A 17,686-nucleotide genomic window follows, 5' to 3' on the forward strand; every position below is an offset into this window, starting at 1 on the left:
AACGGTGTAATCCAAATTCAATAAAGTTTTGTTTTATGTGATTTCTACCTCTCTGACATAGTATGGATACAGCTGACCTGTGTTTTGAGACTGTGAAGAGGGCGGATGCTGGTTTTGTCTACAGTGAAGCTGTAGCCAGGTAAAAACCCCACTCTTATGTTCCCTTATTTCCTCTCTGCCTCTCTAGTATGGACGGAGCTGACTTGTGTTTTGAAATTGTGATGCGGGCTGATGTGGACTTTGTCTACATTGAAGCCGTAGCCAGTTACTCACATGTCACACTGACATTTTCAACGAAGGCCTCATTTGAAGTGGCCTTGTATTCAGTGGTAGGACGATGAGAACCTTGGGGACTCTACATGCCTGTAAGGAAGTGCTTTTAGAAGGAGCTCTCTAAGAAGTAGTGGTGTTGCTAATTCCCTCACTCTCCCCCTTCCACTTCATTCTCTCTCTATCTCCCCCTTTCTCTTCATTCTCACTCTCCCCCTTCCACTTCATTCTCTCTCTCCCCCTTTCTCTTCATTCTCTCTCCCCCTTCCACTTCATTCTCTCTCTCCCCCTTTCTCTTCATTCTCTCTCCCCCTTCCACTTCATTCTCTCTCTCCCCCTTGCTCTTCATTCTCTCTCTCCCCCTTTCTCTTCATTCTCTCTCTTTCTCCCCTTTCTCTTCATTATCTCTCTCTCCCTTTCTCTTCATTCTCTCTCTCCCCCTTTCTCTTCATTCTCTCTCCCCCTTTCTCTTCATTCTCTCTCCCCCTTTCTCTTCATTCTCTCTCTCCCCCCTTTCTCTTCATTCTCTCTCTCCCCCTTTCTCTTCATTCTCTCTCTCCCCCTTTCTCTTCATTCTCTCTCTCCCCCTTTCTCTTCATTCTCTCTCTCCCCCTTTCTCTTCATTCTCTCTCTCCCCTTTTTTTCTCCATTCTTGTCTTTTAGTCACTACATGAGACAGATCTTGGAGGCGCTGCGGTATTGCCATGACAACAACGTGATTCACCGTGATGTGAAGGTAAGCTCCCCTACCCCAGATCTCCAGTCCCACGTCCCCCTTATCTAAAAAGCACTGTTGTTAATGGCATCTATTGATTTCAAACAGAATGAAGTAACCATTGGTGATCCACCATCTGTCTCCTCGTATTGAGTGTATGTTGACTAACCCAACGATAACTGACCCATCAGCTCAGCCCATTGGGTTGTAGTAGTAGATGGCTAACTAGTAATGAAGGTGAGTTAAGCTGGGGCTGGATTAGTGTTTTAGTGGAAGGGAAAACCCTGCTGAAACCCTGTTTGACAGGCCAGACAGCACAGCTTCAGTGATTACTATAGGATTACCTCTCTAACATACAGTAGGCCACAATGCCAGACCAGATGGGGCGAGCCCTGCCCACAAACAGACACATTTGGTGACTCCCAGAGGGGATAAGGGGAGCTTTTGCGTGTGTGTTAATACCAATGTCAGTAAGTCAGTCTGTTTGTGTGTTTACACAAAGTTACACCTTCCCCCTGTGTTGAGTGCATGTGGTGTTTAATGAAAGATGTGTTTTTGTTTGTTGTTGTGTGTGTATTTTTCTGTTTGAATACTTGGGATTTGGGTTGTAAGAAGTGTGTGTCTGTGTCTCTGTCTGTCACGTGCCTGTGTGTGCCTGTGTGTGTGTCTGTCCCATGGTGCCGGTGTGTAGTAGACTGCTGTAGTGGTAGTACCTAATACCACCAGTAGAGGGGACTGTGTGTGTCTGTCCCATGGTGCCTGTATGTAGTAGACTGCTGTAGTGGTATTACCTAATACCACCAGTAGAGGGGACTGTGTAATGCTTATCAGCCATTCAGTTTTCACACCAAGGCGACATGTATACGATTTAAGCTCACATATATATATTTATTTGCTTTGTACAGTGTTGTATCAGATATGATTGTGTCACATGCTATTGACAATATTAGTTAACAGACAAACATAGGCATTTACACTACTGTTCAAAAGTTTGGGGTCACTTAGAAATGTCCTTGTTTTTTAAATAAAAGCAAATTTTTTGTTCATTAAAATGACATCAAATTGATCAGAAATACAGTGTAGACATTGTTAATGTTGTAAATGACTATTGTAGCTGGAAATGGCTGATTTAATGGAATATCTACGTAGGCGTTCAGAGGCCCATTATCAGCAACCATCACTTCTGTGTTCCAATGGCACGTTGTGTTAGCCAATCCAAGTTGATCATTTTGAAAGGCTAATTGATCATTTAGAAAACTCTTTTGCAATTATGTTAGCACAGCTGAAAACTGTTGTGCTGATTTTAAAGAAGCAATAAAACTGGCCTTCTTTAGACTAGTTGAGTATCTGGAGCATCAGCATTTGTTGGTTTGATTACAGGCTCAAAATGGCCAGAAACAAAGGACTTTCTTCTGAAACTCGTCAGTCTATTCTTGTTCTGAGAAATGAAGGCTATTGCATGCGAGAAATTGCCAAGAAACTGAAGATCTCGTACAACGCTGTGAACTACTCCCTTCACAGAACAGCACAAACTGGCGTTAACCAGAATAGAAAGAGGAGTGGGAGGCCCCGGTGCACGTCTGAGCAAGAGGACAAGTCCTCAACTGGCAGCTTCATTAAATAGTACCCACAAAACACCAGTCTCAACGTCAACAGTGAAGAGGCGACTCCAGGATGCTGGCCTTCTAGGCAGAGTTCCTCTGTCCAGTGTCTGTGTTCTTTTGCCCATCTTAATCTTTTTTTTTATTGGCCAATCTGAGATATGGCTTTTTCTTTGCAACTCTGCCTAGAAGGCCAGCATCCCAGAGTCACCTCTTCACTGTTGACGTTGAGACTGGTGTTTTGCGTTGAGACTGGTGTTTTACTGATAATGGGCCTCTGTACGCCTATGTAGATATTCCATAAAAAATCTGCTGTTTCCAGCTACAATAGTCATTTACAACACTAACAATGTCTACACTGTATTTCTGATCAATTTGATGTTATTTTAATGGACAAAAAAAAGTGTTTTTCTTTCAAAAACAAGGACATTTCTAAGTGACCCCAAACTTTTTAACGGTAGTGTATATCACTTTGATTCAGGACATCTGGTCAGCTCCATTCTTGGTAACTGAGTCTAGTTCAAGGCGTTGGCCCTTGTCAGATGCATCAGTTGTTGAGTACATGGTATACATTATAATGTAAATAGAGCTAAAGTCCATGAAGTTTAACAATGAAGTCTGTAAAGTCACTGCTTTGCCACTATGGCTGCGCCAGGGCGGAGGGTGGGGCTAATCAGACAGAGGCTGGTCCTGGGCTCGTGGGAGGGGTTAATGACGGTGTTGGGGGAGGTGACGGATAGAGAGGTCCGTCTGAACTCTGATACCGAGCTGTTGGAGGTCCCGTCGTTAAGGATGTGGAGCCGCTTGCCGAGGCTCTGTCCGAGGGCTTTCACGGCGGCCTTACGCACCGAGCCCGACAACAGGAAGTACATCACAGGGTCCAGGACGGTGTTGAAGGCAGAGAACAACAACATGACCTCATTGGTCCTGTCCACCAGGCGCAAGTAGTCGCAGGATGGGGATTGGCTGAGCTGGGAGAGGACATAGAATGGGCGGAAGGCGTGGTAGGGCCCGAAGCAGACGGTGAACAGGAAGAGCACGAAGAAGGACTTCCTGGCGGTGCTACCATAGCGGTGCGCGTTGGGGAGGTCCGGTTTGTCCCTGGACACCTTGAGGAGGCGCATGGCTATCTTCCCATAGGACACCACCAGCAGGCAGAACACCCCCCAGAACAGCAGTACCAGAGCCATGTTGAAGTAAGCCTTCCCCTTCGCCCCACGCCGCTGCTTATACTGGAAACACTTCCCACGTTCCTCGTTTCCCTCCGACATGGCGATCATGGGCACGGCCGCCGCCAGGGACAGCCCCCAGAGCGCCCCGCAGGCCACCCAGCTCCATCCCCCGCCTCTCAGCCTCCTGGCCAGGCCCCGCTCCGCCCCGCCGCGTCCCTTCAGCTTCACATACCTATCCAGACTGATGAACCCCAACAGAGTGATACTAATATACATGTTCATGTAGAACAGGTTGCCCACCACTTTACAGACCAGGGGGCCGAGGATCCAGCGGTTGCCATTAGCATGGTAGAGGACTCTGAAGGGAAGGCAGGCCAGGAGCACCAGGTCAGCTATGGCCACGTTGATGAGGAACACCCGGACAGAGTTCCTCCTGGAGTGGAGGAAGACGAAGACCCACAGGGCCAGGAGATTACCTACCAGACCCAGGAGGAAGAAGAGGGAGTAGAAGAAGACCAGGGGGAGGCGCAGGGCACCGTCATCTAGATTACAGAGGGTCTGGTTTGGAGAGGAGGAGGAGGAGGAGGTAAAGAGGGGATAGGTGGCATTAGAGAGGGTGAAGGAAGAGGTGGACCAGGGTAAAGAGGTGTTGGGGGGAGGAGGTGGAAAGGGGGGGAGAAGGAAAGAGAGGTCATTGTGTTGAAGCTGGGGTGTTTTTAGGACCAGCAGATCTTCAGTGCTGTGGGAGATAGAGGGGTGGAGAGATGTTTTTTATTGATAAGGATCAAAAAACGGAGAGAGATGTCAATGCATTAAAAAAAGGAGTGGGCTGTTAACAGGAAAGGACTTTGGCGGTTTGCATTGAAAAAACACTGTAAAAGCACTCAAAGAACTAATCTATTTTTAAATGTCACCACTTTTACCACTACTTTTTTACAATGTTGTATTTAAAGTAACTCCCCTGTAGCAGGAAATGAAGTAATGAAAAACCAACCACTACTTTAAGTGCAATTATTGTATTGTACCTACGACCTATTTTGGATTCACCACCTAGTAAAGAACATGGTCTGCCTTGTGGTTTTCACAGATTCCCACACACAGGTTCAATGATGTTTTTATTAAGACAGGATCTCACTCACCATCCAGATTCCCTCCATGTCAGAGACTCTGCAGCTGTAGTTTCACTGTCCACTGTCCAGAATGTGTGTGTTGTTACATATCCTTTAACAGCCCCTGGTCCTACTGTCCCTTGGTTGTCAGGTTCAGTGGGGTAGTGTTGGGACTCTGGTTCCTCTCCTACACACCTTTTTTCTTTCTTTGTCTCTTTTGCTCAAAAGTATGAGTCTGTTACACTGAGCTCTCCTCCCTTCTCTCACTCCCTCGCTCTCTTTCCTCCTCTCTCTTCCTCTTTCTCTGTGTGCCTTGAGATGGTCTCTCACGCCTCCCCCAACCACTCCCTTGTCAGCTGTTAGCAGCCGTCAGAACCCTCAGACCTCATCCTCCCCCCAGTGTGAAGTGAAGTGAAGTGCAGAGTAGAGCAGGAAACCAGCGCTGTGAGACCACATACCCTGACTGTCACGTACTCCGGTGCTGCGCTCTGCTCTGCTCCTCATCCTCCACCTCTTCTTCTCTCTATGTCCTCCTCTCCTCTCTTCCTCCTTTCTCTGGTGTTCTCTCTATCTGTCCAGTGTCGTCGCCCTCCTTTCTTCTCTCCTCTTCCCTATCAGTTGTAGTGTTTCTGCAGTAAAGCAGGTAGCCATCTGCCTTTGTCCCGTCTAGGAACCCTTTAGGTCCAGCACTACCAAGGTTTTACTACAGTAGGATGGTACAAAATGGATCACTTTTTTATGAAGCTTGAACCCAACCCCTCCATCTCTCGCTCTCTCTCTCTCTCTCTCTCGCTCTCTCTGTGTCCCTGTCTTGTAGCCTCACTGTGTCCTGTTGGCCTCTAAGGAGAACTCAGCTCCTGTCAAGCTGGGGGGGTTTGGAGTGGCCATACAACTAGGAGAATCAGGCCTGGTGGCAGGAGGTACTCTATATTCACTCTGGGACTGTATTTGTCATTCTCTCTCTCTCTCTCTCTCTCTCTCTCTCTCTCTCTCTCTCTCTCTCTCTCTCTCTCTCTCTCTCTCTATATCTCTCTCTATATCTCTCTCCCTCTCCCTCTCTCTCTATATCTCTCTCTCTCTCTCTCTCTCTCTCTCTCTCTCTCTCTATCTCTCGTATCTGTGTGTAAACCCACACTCTAACCCCCGTTCCTCCCCAGGTCGAGTAGGCACGCCCCACTTCATGGCCCCAGAGGTGGTGAAGAGGGAGCCGTATGGTAAGCCTGTAGACGTGTGGGGCTGTGGAGTCATCCTGTTCATCCTGCTGTCTGGCTGCCTGCCCTTCTACGGTACCAAGGAACGCCTGTTTGAGGCTATCATTAAGGGGAAATATAAGGTAGTAGTTGATTTTCCAAAACTGCCCTCTAACACACACACACACACACACACACACTACAAAGCAAAGAAATGGGTGGGTGTGAAACCCGCAGCAGTGGGTCATTGCACGTGGTTCACAACCACAAGCTACGGCTTGGAAAGTTGCCTCAGCTGCATTTCCATCAAGGCCTTATTGAGGCCCATACAGAGCGTTCAGAATGTACCATGTACAACGGTCCTCATTCTGTCATCTGGGCCTGGTGGGGGTACATGGCAACCTTCCTTCTATATCTATAGCTAGGTTAAAAAGCTCCAGGTATGTATTGTGTCCAAGGTGGTAAATGTATCTGGCATACCCTCGGTTGCTGCAGCCCTACATCCATCTGAGAGCGTGTGTGTGTGTGACCCTCCTCTCTAGATGAACCCACGCCAGTGGAGCCACATCTCAGAGAGCGCCAAGGACCTGGTGCGTCGCATGCTGATGCTGGACCCGGCAGAGAGGATCACTGTCTACGAAGCTCTCAACCACCCCTGGCTTAAGGTGGGAACAAACATGCAGACACACTGATACACACACACATTCACATGCACGCACACACACTAAAAGCCCTGTCTGCAAGATGCTGAATATACAGACACACACTTAACCCCAACTGTAACACATGATTATAACTAGATGTGAAACTAACACTGGGTTAGTTGTTGTTTCCTCATAACTTCCTTCCTGTCAGGAGACAGAGCCCTGCATCGGCTACTTTCACAACCCAGACAGTCCAGTTTACTGAGCGGAAACTGTTGTAGTGTTTTGTCTTTATTAGTGTGGTATTCACCTGTCTGTGAGGGACAGGTATTCACCTGTCTGTGAGGGACAGGTATTCACCTGTCTGTGAGGGACAGGTATTCACCTGTCTGTGGGGGACAGGTATTCACCTGTCTGTGGGGGACAGGTATTCACCTGTCTGTGGGGGACAGGTATTCACCTGTCTGTGGGGGACAGGTATTCACCTGTCTGTGGGGGACAGGTATTCACCTGTCTGTGGGGGACAGGTATTCACCTGTCTGTGAGGGACAGGTATTCACCTGTCTGTGAGGGACAGGTATTCACCTGTCTGTGAGGGACAGGTATTCACCTGTCTGTGAGGGACAGGTATTCACCTGTCTGTGAGGGACAGGTATTCACCTGTCTGTGGGGGACAGGTATTCACCTGTCTGTGAGGGACAGGTATTCACCTGTCTGTGAGGGACAGGTATTCACCTGTCTGTGAGGGACAGGTATTCACCTGTCTGTGAGGGACAGGTATTCACCTGTCTGTGGGGGACAGGTATTCACCTGTCTGTGGGGGACAGGTATTCACCTGTCTGTGGGGGACAGGTATTCACCTGTCTGTGGGGGACAGGTATTCACCTGTCTGTGGGGGACAGGTATTCACCTGTCTGTGAGGGACAGCTATTCACCTGTCTGTGAGGGACAGGTATTCACCTGTCTGTGAGGGACAGGTATTCACCTGTCTGTGGGGGACAAGTATTCACCTGTCTGTGGGGGACAGGTATTCACCTGTCTGTGGGGGACAGGTATTCACCTGTCTGTGTGTTCTCCCTCCAGGAGAGGGACAGGTATGCCTACAAGATCCACCTGCCAGAGACGGTGGAGCAGCTGAGGAAGTTTAATGCAAGGAGGAAGCTCAAGGTACACACACACACACACACACACACCATTGATGTTCTTCAATCAATCAATCAGTCAATACATTCTTGTTCTTTGTGTTGTGTCCTAGGGGGCAGTGTTGGCTGCTGTCTCCAGCCACAAGTTTAACTCCTTCTACGGAGACCCACCAGAGGAGATGCCTGACTTCTCTGAAGACCCCACCTCCTCAGGTAAGACCCGCCCCTCTCCTCCTGTTGCCGTTCCCACGTCAACACCCAAGCCGAGCTGTGTCAGGGGAACGGATGTCATGGCAACAATCGCTTACGTGGTTTGTGTTGCTAGCTCGTTGTCCCACGGGCGTCCTGAAGCACAACCCTGACGATGCTGCACATTTTTGACTTCTCATAGTTTTCTACAACTATAGCCAACTTCTGCCATAACAGAAAAGGATTCTCGTCATGTAAGAACGAAAATGATGATTTGACTTATCTATCACTGTTGTAAGCGCCTCAGCGTTATCTCATTTCCTGGTAATCAGATGACAGATAGTCAGTAGCTAACCACACAGCCAATCCAGTGTTCAGATCAGAACAGCAGTGGAACATTCAGGCCCCGGTCTCTGCGCTTGCCTCGGCCTTCTTATAAATCCCCTGGATCACTGGAAAAAGGAAACAGAAGTGCCCAGGCTAGTGTTGCCCAATGCCCTCACTTCCCTGTCTCTGTCTCGGGGACGCACTGTCACTCCCTATGGATGTTATGAATGGGGGAACAAAGGGTCTATCTACGACCTGCTGCCCTCTCCTGCTCTGAGTACTATGTTTGTCAGATGTTCTCAGACCTATAAAAAGGGCTCTGATGTTGTGATAAGTGCGTGTCCACGCGATCTGTTTTGTAGGTCTCGTTAGAGGCCTTTTATAATAGTCTCCGTTTGAAATGGTCTGGAGAAACAGAGCCTCTCCTTCCCATGCGTTTGGGATTAAGGCGTGTCGCTGGATCTACTCAACAGATGGTGTGACGTGACCACTTTCCAGGATGAAAACATCTGACAGACGTTGGGAGAAATTGGAGCGGTACGGAGTCCAGCCCAGTGGGTCATAGAAAAATCATTACAGACAGTCTGGTCTTCCTCTTGTGAGACCAGACAGCCTCATTGCATCACTCTGCGTTTTGTGACTATTTCTGCCCTTGTTTCAAACAAGAAAATGCTTCGGGATGGAATTCACTTTCCTGTGGGGTGTGGCTGTGTGTGTTGGGAGAGGAGGGGGAGAGCAGTGTACGAGTAAATGACCTATTTTCCTCCAAATGGCATCTTTGAGACTTTAGCCAGATATCCACAGCTCCAGCCTCTGCTTTTTGCTTACTCTCTCTCTCTCTCTCTCTCTCTCTCTCTCTCTCTCTCTCTCTCCTGTTTTGCTCTCTGTCTGTCTTGTCTTTCATCCTTCCTGGCATCCTCTTTTCTCTACAAAATCCCTCTCTTTCTCTTGTCTTCTGAATCTTTCCCCTCTCTATTGTCTTCTCTGTGGTGGTGTTGCAATGCGGCGCTCTCTGTAGGACTGCTAGCCGCTGAAAGTAGGTATCCCCAGGTAGCTTCCTGGTGTGACATCATGACATCATCACCTCCCCCGTAGCACCCTTGATGACTCGCATCCCAATACTCTAAAACAGCTTCCTTACCTATTTGGGGGATGAAACAGTATCTGACTCGGTGTCAGTTGATGGGGGTGAATTGAACTCTCAGCTGAGGTGGACAGAAAGCCAATCAGAAGTATTGGGAAGTAGACTCTGTGTGCATTGTGATGTCACTCACCACCGACAGCTAATGAGGTGGACGTGTGCCTGCACGGCTTCCATTTGATCCAATCACAACCGTTGTCAGTGGCGCGTGCAATCTGGACCTGTCATGGCCTTGGAGGACAAACTGAAAGTGTTCAGTCTTCAAACCTCTTTCTATGTGTGCAGTGTTTTTCTATGTTATACAAACAGCATGGCAACTAACTTTAGTCATCCATACAATATCTAGATCCCGCCTTCACTAACCTGAACTAACCAATCACATGACCTGACCTCCATCCCATTATCTCCATCCCATGTGATATGGTTTATTCCTTCCTTCCTGTCTAATCTGTCATATTGATGATGGGATGTACCTCTGTTCTGTCCTGTTCTGCCGTCTCTGTTGCTTTCGCTGCATGTAGCAGGTACTCTAGCCTGACACCTTCTGTTTCTAGCTGTGTGTGCAGTGTCTCTGTGTGGTGTGTGTCTCTGTGTGGTGTGTGTCTCTGTGTGGTGTGTGTCTCTGTGTGGTGTGTGTCTCTGTGTGGTGTGTGTCTCTGTGTGGTGTGTGTCTCTGTGTGGTGTGTGTCTCTGTGTGGTGTGTGTCTCTGTGTGGTGTGTGTCTCTGTGTGGTGTGTGTCTCTGTGTGGTGTGTGTCTCTGTGTGGTGTGTGTCTCTGTGTGGTGTGTGTGGTGTCTCTGTGTGTGTGCGGTGTGTGTGTGTGTGTGTGTGTGTGTGTGTGTGTGTGTGTGTGTGTGTGTGTGTGTGTGCGCGCGGTGTGTCTGTGTTAGAGGTCGACCCGATTCATCGGAATGGGCGATTAATTAGGGCCGATTTCAAGTTTTCATAACAATCGGTAATCGGTATTTTTGGCCACCGATTTGCCTATTTAAAAAAATATATATATTTTTTTTTTTTACACCTTTATTTAACTAGGCAAGTCAGATTAAGAACACATTCTTATTTTCAATGATGGCCTAGGAACGGGGGTTAACTGCCTTGTTCAGGGGGGATTCGGGGATTCGTTTTTGCAACCTTCCGGTTACTAGTCCAACGCTCTAACCACCTGCCTTACATTGCACTCCACGGAGGCCTGCATGGCAGGCTGACTACCTGTTACGCGAGGGCAGCAAGAAGCCAAGGTAAGTTGCTAGCTAGCATTAAACTTATCTTATAAAAAACTATCAATCTTAACATAATCACCAGTTAACTACACATGGTTGATGATATTGCAAGTTTATCTAACGTGTCCTGCGTTGCATATAATCGATGCGGTGCCTGTTAATTTCTCATTGAATCACAGCCTACTTCGACAAACGGGTGTTGATTTAACAAGCGCATTTGCGAAAAAGCACTGTCGTTGCACCAATGTGTACCTAACCATAAACATCAGCGCCTTTCTTTAAAATCAATAAACAAGTATATATTTTTAAACCTGCATATTTAGTTTATATTGCCTGCTAACATGAAATTGTGTCACATCTCTAGCGTTCATTGCACACAGAGTCAGGGTATATGCAACATTTTGGGTCGCCTGGCTCGTTGCAAACTAATTTGCCAGAATTTTACGTAATTATGACATAACATTGAAGGTTGTGCAATGTAACAGGAATATTTAGACTTAGGATGCCACCCGTTAGATAAAATACAAAACGGTTCCGTATTTCACTGACAGGAAAAACGTATTGTTTTCGAGATTATAGTTTCCGGATTCAACCATATTAATGACCTAAGGCTCGTATTTCCGTGTGTTATTATGTTATAATTAAGTCTATGATTTGATAGAGCAGTCTGACTGAGCGATGGTAGGCAGCAGCAGGCTCGTAAGCATTCATTCAAAATAGCACTTTCGTGCGTTTTGCCAGCAGCCCTTCGCAATGCATTGCGCTGTTTATGACTTCAAGCCTATCAACTCCCAAGATTAGGCTGGTGTAACCCATGTGAAATGGCTAGCTAGTTAGCCGGGTGCGCGCCAATAGCGTTTCAAACGTCACTCGCTCTGAGACTTGGAGTGGTTGTTCCCCTTGCTCTGCATGGGTAACGCTGCTTCGAGGGTGGCTGTTGTCGATGTGTTCCTGGTTCAAGCCCAGGTAGGAGCGAGTAGAGGGACGGAAGCTATACTGTTACACTGGCAATACTAAAGTGCCTATAAGAACATCCAATAGTCAAAGGTATATGAAATACAAATCGTATGGAGAGAAATAGTCCTATAATTCCTATAATAACTACAACCTAAAACTTCTTACCTGGGAATATTGAAGACTCATGTTAAAAGGAACCACCAGCTTTCATATGTTCCCATGTTCTGAGCAAGGCACTTAAACGTTAGCTTTCTTACATGGCACATATTGCATTTTTACTTTCTTCTCCAACACTTTGTTTTTGCATTATTTAAACCAAATTGAACATGTTTCATTATTTATTTGAGGCTAAATTGATTTTATTGATGTATTATATTAAGTTAAAATAAGTGTTCATTCAGTATTGTTGTAATTGTCATTATTACAAATAAATACATGGGGGGAAATCGGCCGATTAATCGGTATCGGCTTTCTTGGTCCTCCAATAATCGGTATCGGCGGTGAAAAATCATAATCGGTTGACCTCTACTCTGTGTGTGTGTGTGTGCTCGTGCGCGGTGTCTCTGTGTGTGTGCGGTGTCTTGTGTGTGCGCGTGCGCGGTGTCTCTGTGTGTGTGTATGTGGTGTCTCTGTGTGTGCGGTGTCGTGTGTGTGCGCGGTGTCTCTGTGTGCGCAGTGTCTCTGTGTGCGCGGTGTGTGTAAATGTGTTTGTCCTTGTGTGTTAAATCTAAATGTTTGTGTTTTTACAGTCCTGGCTACTTATAGGTGTGTGTGTGTGTGTGTGTGTGTGTGTGTGTGTGTGTGTGTGTGTAGGGGCAGTATCCCAGGTGCTGGACAGCCTGGAGGAGATCCATGCTCTGACCGACTGCAGTGAGAAAGATCTGGACTTCTTACACAGCGTGTTCCAGGACCAAAACCTACACACACTGCTGGACGTGAGTGGGCTACACACACATGCAGGTTCATGTCGAGTCCACTAGGTGGCACTTTGACACAAGTAAAGAGCTCTGCATGCTCAGACACACCACATTATTCATTAGGAAAATCCTTTGGGAATGAAAATTCATTTTATTTCTAAAGCAACATTTAATACAAAAGCTGATATGTGAGGAGGGATATGTAAAGGATGAGTGAATAATAAGACTGTCTCCCCCTGGTGTTGCAGCTCTATGACCAGATCAACACCAGGTCGTCTCCTCAGATCAGAAACCCTCCTAGTGATGGAGTACAGAGAGCCAAAGAGGTGAGTGGCCTGGTCACCACATCAAGGTGGGACACCTCTTCTCTTCTGGGACTAGCGCTTGTCAAATACTTTATCTTGTTCTTTTGGTTTGTTAATGTTTTGCATTAAGTGTTGATGCTCTTATGATACTGTAATTGTACTTCCTCGCCCTCCTCTTATCTTGTAGGTACTGGAGACAGTCTCCTGTTACCCTGACAACATGGAGGCCAAGGAACTCCGGAGGATCCTCACACAGCCACACTTCATGGTGGGCCCTCTCTCTCTGTGTGTGTGTGTGTGTAAACAAATGATCATGACTGGGTCAAGCTCCTTAGTTTGTCCACTATAGACCCCAGGGAGAGAGGGAGGGAGTAATCTGTTAGATTAGCAAGACTGAGGGGAGGGGCTGTCAGGTATAGCAGCCAGGGTTATGGGTGGGGTTAGTGAGGCTGCAGACATCCCGCTCCGCCCACCCAGGCCTAGCTGTTACTGCCAACAAAAGAACAGAATAAAAAAATCTCCCTCTGTGCTTTTCTTAATTGTTCTCTCTTCATCTCTTCTCTGGTGTCAGGGTTTTTTCTGTATCAAAAAGGGGCTTAGGTGGTGGGCGTGGCGGGGGTCGTGGTAAAGGGCGCAGTCGGCGCAGCTGAATTTTAGGGAACATATTACAGATCCCATCTTGGCGGTGTAGAGAAAGTTTTGCATTTTTAAGCCAATTTCCTGCAATTCTACCAATTTTTCCATGGAACTGAGATAACATTTAGGAGTTTTAAGGTGAATTCCCTGCAATTCTATGCATTTTGCCATGGCTAATGTTGTGTTCTTTTGCGTAAACATAATTACAACATCTATACTGCTAAATTCATTGTTTTTGGAATTTTCCATTCTTTCTGACTATCTAGCTTTTATTTTGGTGATCATTAGTTCTCAAAGATTATAATGTAAAAATATATTGGTCCATTATCTTTTCGAAATACTTTATCTGTTGTTAGTCTGAAAGCTTTTTCCATCACGAAAATGTATTTGGACTTAGGTGGCCCAAAAAATGCTTTGGTGGCCCGCCCAAGGATTTCAATGACAGAAATATCTGTGCTTGTCTGTTACAGTTAAAGCTGAAATATTTGGGCGACCTGACCAAATTCACATAGAAATGTTAGTTATAGATCTGCCATTCTAATTGAAAGCAACTCTAAGAAGCTGTGTATCTGTTCTATGTGCACTATTTCTATGCTTCCCGTTCTTAAATTTCGTTTTTGCATCTTTTACTTTCGTTTTTTTACACCAGCTTCAAACAGCCATTTTTGGTTATGGAAAATATATTTCAACAGCGGTTTAGATCGTACAATGATTCTCTACACTATACTTGCTTGTTTTGTCACATAAAATGAAATTAGTCCAGCTATTCGAACTTTAGCAATCAGGAAATGATTTCTGCATAGTGCACCTTTTTAAAGCTGAGTTGTGTTTGGTTCTCCATCCTCTTACCTCAGCTTAGTCTCTGACCCACAGGGTATTTCTGTACTGACATCTCAGCGCTAGAGCCCTCTGCTTTTCGCTCAGCCTACAGACTTACACAGTGGCCTGGGATAAAGAAGGGGGGCTCCCCCTTCCCTGGTGACCAAGATAAAACAACAACATGTATTCGATCTGGATACAAGTCTTTTTGTGTAGACCCATAGTAGCTTACCCAGTCCTTTAGTCACTCATGTTTCATTTAGGAAGACCAAGCAAATAAGTCTTAAGTAGAAACCAGCTATCACTGTTACACACTTACAATAAGCCAAGTGTGACCAATAATACAGTGTGAATTTAGTTAGTGCCTTGTGTACCCCCTCATTGTCTGCTGTAGATGTCTGTGTGAGAGTGTGTCTTACTGTGTGTGTGTGTGTGTGTGTGTGTGTGTGTGTAGGCCTTGCTCCAGACCCATGACGTGGTGGCCCATGAGGTGTACAGTGACGAGGCTCTGAGGGTGACCCCTCCACCCACCTCACCCTACCTGAACGGAGACTCTCCTGAGAGCACCAACGGGGACATGGACCTGGAGAACGTGACCAGAGTACGCCTGGTTCAGTTCCAGAAGAATACTGACGAACCTATGGTACGACACACACACACACCGACCACACACACACATTTACTGACTCTTCCTATTTGACCTTTCACCAATGACCTCTTCAGGGCATCACTCTGAAGATGAACGATCTGAACCACTGCATCGTGGCCCGTATCATGCACGGAGGAATGATCCACAGACAAGGTACAGTAGACTTTTGGAATATGCCGTACACCCTACCACAAACAAACCCACATTCACCCTCTGTCTTTTTTTTAGGTACGCTGCATGTCGGGGACGAGATCAGAGAGATCAACGGCATCAGCGTTGCCAATCAGACCGTAGAACAGCTCCAGAAGATGCTGGTGTGTTGTCCAATCAGATTCTCTCGTTCTCACCATTGTCCAATCAGCTAGTTTTGTCTTTACACAGTACTAGAGTACGTGTGTATCAGTGGAAGGCTGTTATTGGTTGTGATCATTTGATGATAATATTGTGTCCCCACAGAGGGAAATGCGAGGGAGTGTTACCTTTAAGATCGTTCCCAGCTACCGGTCACAGTCCATGTCTTGCGAGGTATGGACCGATTCTCTTGTGTCTCTAGAAAATCAGGTAAATGAGGTAAAGAAGCGTTCTATTCTTCAGCTATAAGTCATTTTCTGTTGGGATGTTTTTCACATGTTTTTTTGTTCATGTGTGTCTGCAGAAAGAGTCCCCCGACCTATCCAGACAGTCGCCAGCGAACGGCCATGCTAGCGTCACTAGCTCTATCCTGGTGAGGATCTGTGGCTCTATTGCTTCTGTCAGATGAATCTATTGTGCTGTATTAGATGTGTTAACTCTGTGTGTGCTTGTAGGATCTGCCCTCGACCATCCAGCCTAAAGGACGACAGGTGAGAGCTATAGACTTCCCTAACTCCTCCTCTCCCTCTCTTCTCTGATGTCTGACTCCTCCTCTCACATGGCTTTGTCTAGACCAGGGACACCATTTGCTTGTTTTTGTGTGTGTGGACTCGCATGTGTGTGTACGTCTGTGTGTGTGTGTGTGTGTGTGTACGTCTGTGTGTGTGTGTGTACGTCTGTGTGTGTGTGTGTACGTCTGTGTGTGTGTGTGTACGTCTGTGTGTGTGTGTACGTCTGTGTGTGTGTGTGTACGTCTGTGTGTGTGTGTACGTCTGTGTGTGTGTGTACGTCTGTGTGTGTGTGTACGTCTGTGTGTGTGTGTACGTGTGTGTGTGTGTGTGTGTGTGTGTGTGTGTCTGCGTGTGTATATGTCTCTCTGTGTGTGTGTGTGTCTCTCTGTGTGTGTGTGTGTGTGTCTCTCTGTGTGTGTGTCTCTGCGTGTGTATATGTGTGTGTACGTGTGTGTGTGTGTCTCTCTCTCTGTGTGTGTGTGTGTGTGTGTGTGTGTGTGTGTGTGTGTGTGTGTGTGTGTGTGTGTGTGTGTGTGTCAAACATCATTTGGATCCATGTCATCTTAAATAACCCCTGCATGTATTAAAGGGATACTTCGTGATTTTGACAATGAAGCCCTTTATCTACTTCCCCAGAGTCAGTGGAACTCGTGGAGACCATTTTTATGTCTCTGCGTGCAGTTTGAAGGAAGTTGCTAACTAGCGCAGTTGCTAACAAGTGTTAGCGCAATGACTGTAGACTTCCAGTCATTGCACTAACGCTAGTTAGCATTGGCTCACAAAAATACCTCCAACTTCCTTCATATGAAATCCATGACTGTGGAGAAATAGATAAAGGGCCTCATTGCAAAGTCTCCCTGTCGTAACCTGTCTCCCTGTCGTAACCTGTCTCCCTGTCGTAACCTGTCTCCCTGTCGTAACCTGTCTCCCTGTCGTAACCTGTCTCCCTGTCGTAACCTGTCTCCCTGTCGTAACCCGTCCTCCTCACTCTCTCACCTCCTTTGTCGATGTCCCGTATGTTTTCTACTGCATGATGTGTGTGTGATGCTCTCAACCCCCTAGATCTCCAGACCTGCCATCAAGGACAAAATGTCCATCAAGGTAAGATCTCTCAGTGGATCCAAGTAGGAGTAGATCCCATGCAGTATGTCCCTCATCGTAGCTCTTGTAGATCCAACATTAGCGTCCATAATCCCCCTCCATTAAAATGGTTGGTCGTTTGCGCGTAAGATGTAGCCAATCGGGGGCAACCAGAACGATTAAAATGGTAAAGCTTTCTTTGATGTTGCTTTATTTGCGTTCTCTTTTTCACCCGACTCTTCTTCTTCCCTCCTCCGCCTCTTTGCTTCTTGTTTACTGTGTCGATTGTGGCCATTTCGACCAATCAGTGTCCCGTGCAGCTCTCGTCAGGAGCTTGACCAATCAAAATCAGCTCTTTCCTCCATACCTCCAGCTTGATCTGTCAGTCCCCCTATTCCCTCCCAGATCAGCGGGCCTGACCAATCACATTCCTCGGTTTCCTCCCTCAGATCTACGTGCGTGCCCAGTTTGAGTACGACCCCGCCAAGGATGACCTCATTCCCTGTAAGGAGGCCGGGATCCGCTTCCGGGTGGGTGACATCATCCAGATCATCAGTAAGGACGACCACAACTGGTGGCAGGGCAAGCTGGAGAACACTAAGAACGCCACCGCAGGGCTCATACCGTCACCAGAACTACAGGAGTGGTGAGGACAGAACCCATGGAAGCCATACTGTAAAACCCAGCAGGGTTGGTGCTTCCGTTCCAATTCCATTTCAGGAAGTGGATTGATATTA

At 46.9% G+C, this 17,686-nt stretch overlaps 2 protein-coding genes across 21 annotated transcripts in view; one reads left to right on the plus strand and one right to left on the minus strand.

Moving 5' to 3' along the window:
- The window catches only part of LOC106574738 (peripheral plasma membrane protein CASK), a 41,766-nt gene that overhangs the window by 17,348 nt on the left and 6,732 nt on the right, over positions 1–17,686 (plus strand). For 4 of the 19 annotated variants that reach the window (XM_045697937.1, XM_045697933.1, XM_045697942.1 and 1 more), the window contains exons 4-22: positions 56–139; positions 934–1,006; positions 5,685–5,787; positions 6,025–6,203; positions 6,600–6,722; positions 7,785–7,868; positions 7,957–8,056; positions 9,378–9,395; positions 12,494–12,615; positions 12,846–12,923; positions 13,090–13,170; positions 14,812–15,000; positions 15,081–15,159; positions 15,235–15,320; positions 15,463–15,567; positions 15,662–15,730; positions 15,813–15,848; positions 16,932–16,970; positions 17,399–17,595. In XM_045697937.1, the coding sequence (XP_045553893.1) occupies positions 56–139; positions 934–1,006; positions 5,685–5,787; positions 6,025–6,203; positions 6,600–6,722; positions 7,785–7,868; positions 7,957–8,056; positions 9,378–9,395; positions 12,494–12,615; positions 12,846–12,923; positions 13,090–13,170; positions 14,812–15,000; positions 15,081–15,159; positions 15,235–15,320; positions 15,463–15,567; positions 15,662–15,730; positions 15,813–15,848; positions 16,932–16,970; positions 17,399–17,595 (1,845 nt within the window). The remainder of the gene's footprint in view (positions 1–55; positions 140–933; positions 1,007–5,684; positions 5,788–6,024; positions 6,204–6,599; positions 6,723–7,784; positions 7,869–7,956; positions 8,057–9,377; positions 9,396–12,493; positions 12,616–12,845; positions 12,924–13,089; positions 13,171–14,811; positions 15,001–15,080; positions 15,160–15,234; positions 15,321–15,462; positions 15,568–15,661; positions 15,731–15,812; positions 15,849–16,931; positions 16,971–17,398; positions 17,596–17,686) is intronic. The other 15 variants (XM_045697947.1, XM_045697945.1, XM_045697949.1 and 12 more) reach the window with 11 other exon arrangements.
- On the minus strand, positions 2,945–5,686 carry LOC106574739 (probable G-protein coupled receptor 34). 2 transcript variants are annotated; one of them, XM_014150761.2, is made up of 2 exons: positions 4,898–5,653; positions 2,945–4,316 (listed from the first exon to the last, which is right to left on the minus strand). In XM_014150761.2, the coding sequence occupies exons 1-2, from the start codon at positions 4,913–4,915 to the stop codon at positions 3,213–3,215; spliced, it is 1,122 nt and encodes a 373-aa protein (XP_014006236.2). In that variant the 5' UTR covers positions 4,916–5,653; the 3' UTR covers positions 2,945–3,212. The 2 variants fall into 2 exon arrangements, 1 of the variants encoding a protein (XP_014006236.2); XR_006759837.1 differs by having other exon boundaries at positions 4,216–4,497; positions 4,898–5,686.

The sequence above is a fragment of the Salmo salar genome, chromosome ssa16 (genome assembly GCF_905237065.1).
Source record: "Salmo salar chromosome ssa16, Ssal_v3.1, whole genome shotgun sequence".
Classification (NCBI taxonomy): domain Eukaryota; kingdom Metazoa; phylum Chordata; class Actinopteri; order Salmoniformes; family Salmonidae; genus Salmo; species Salmo salar.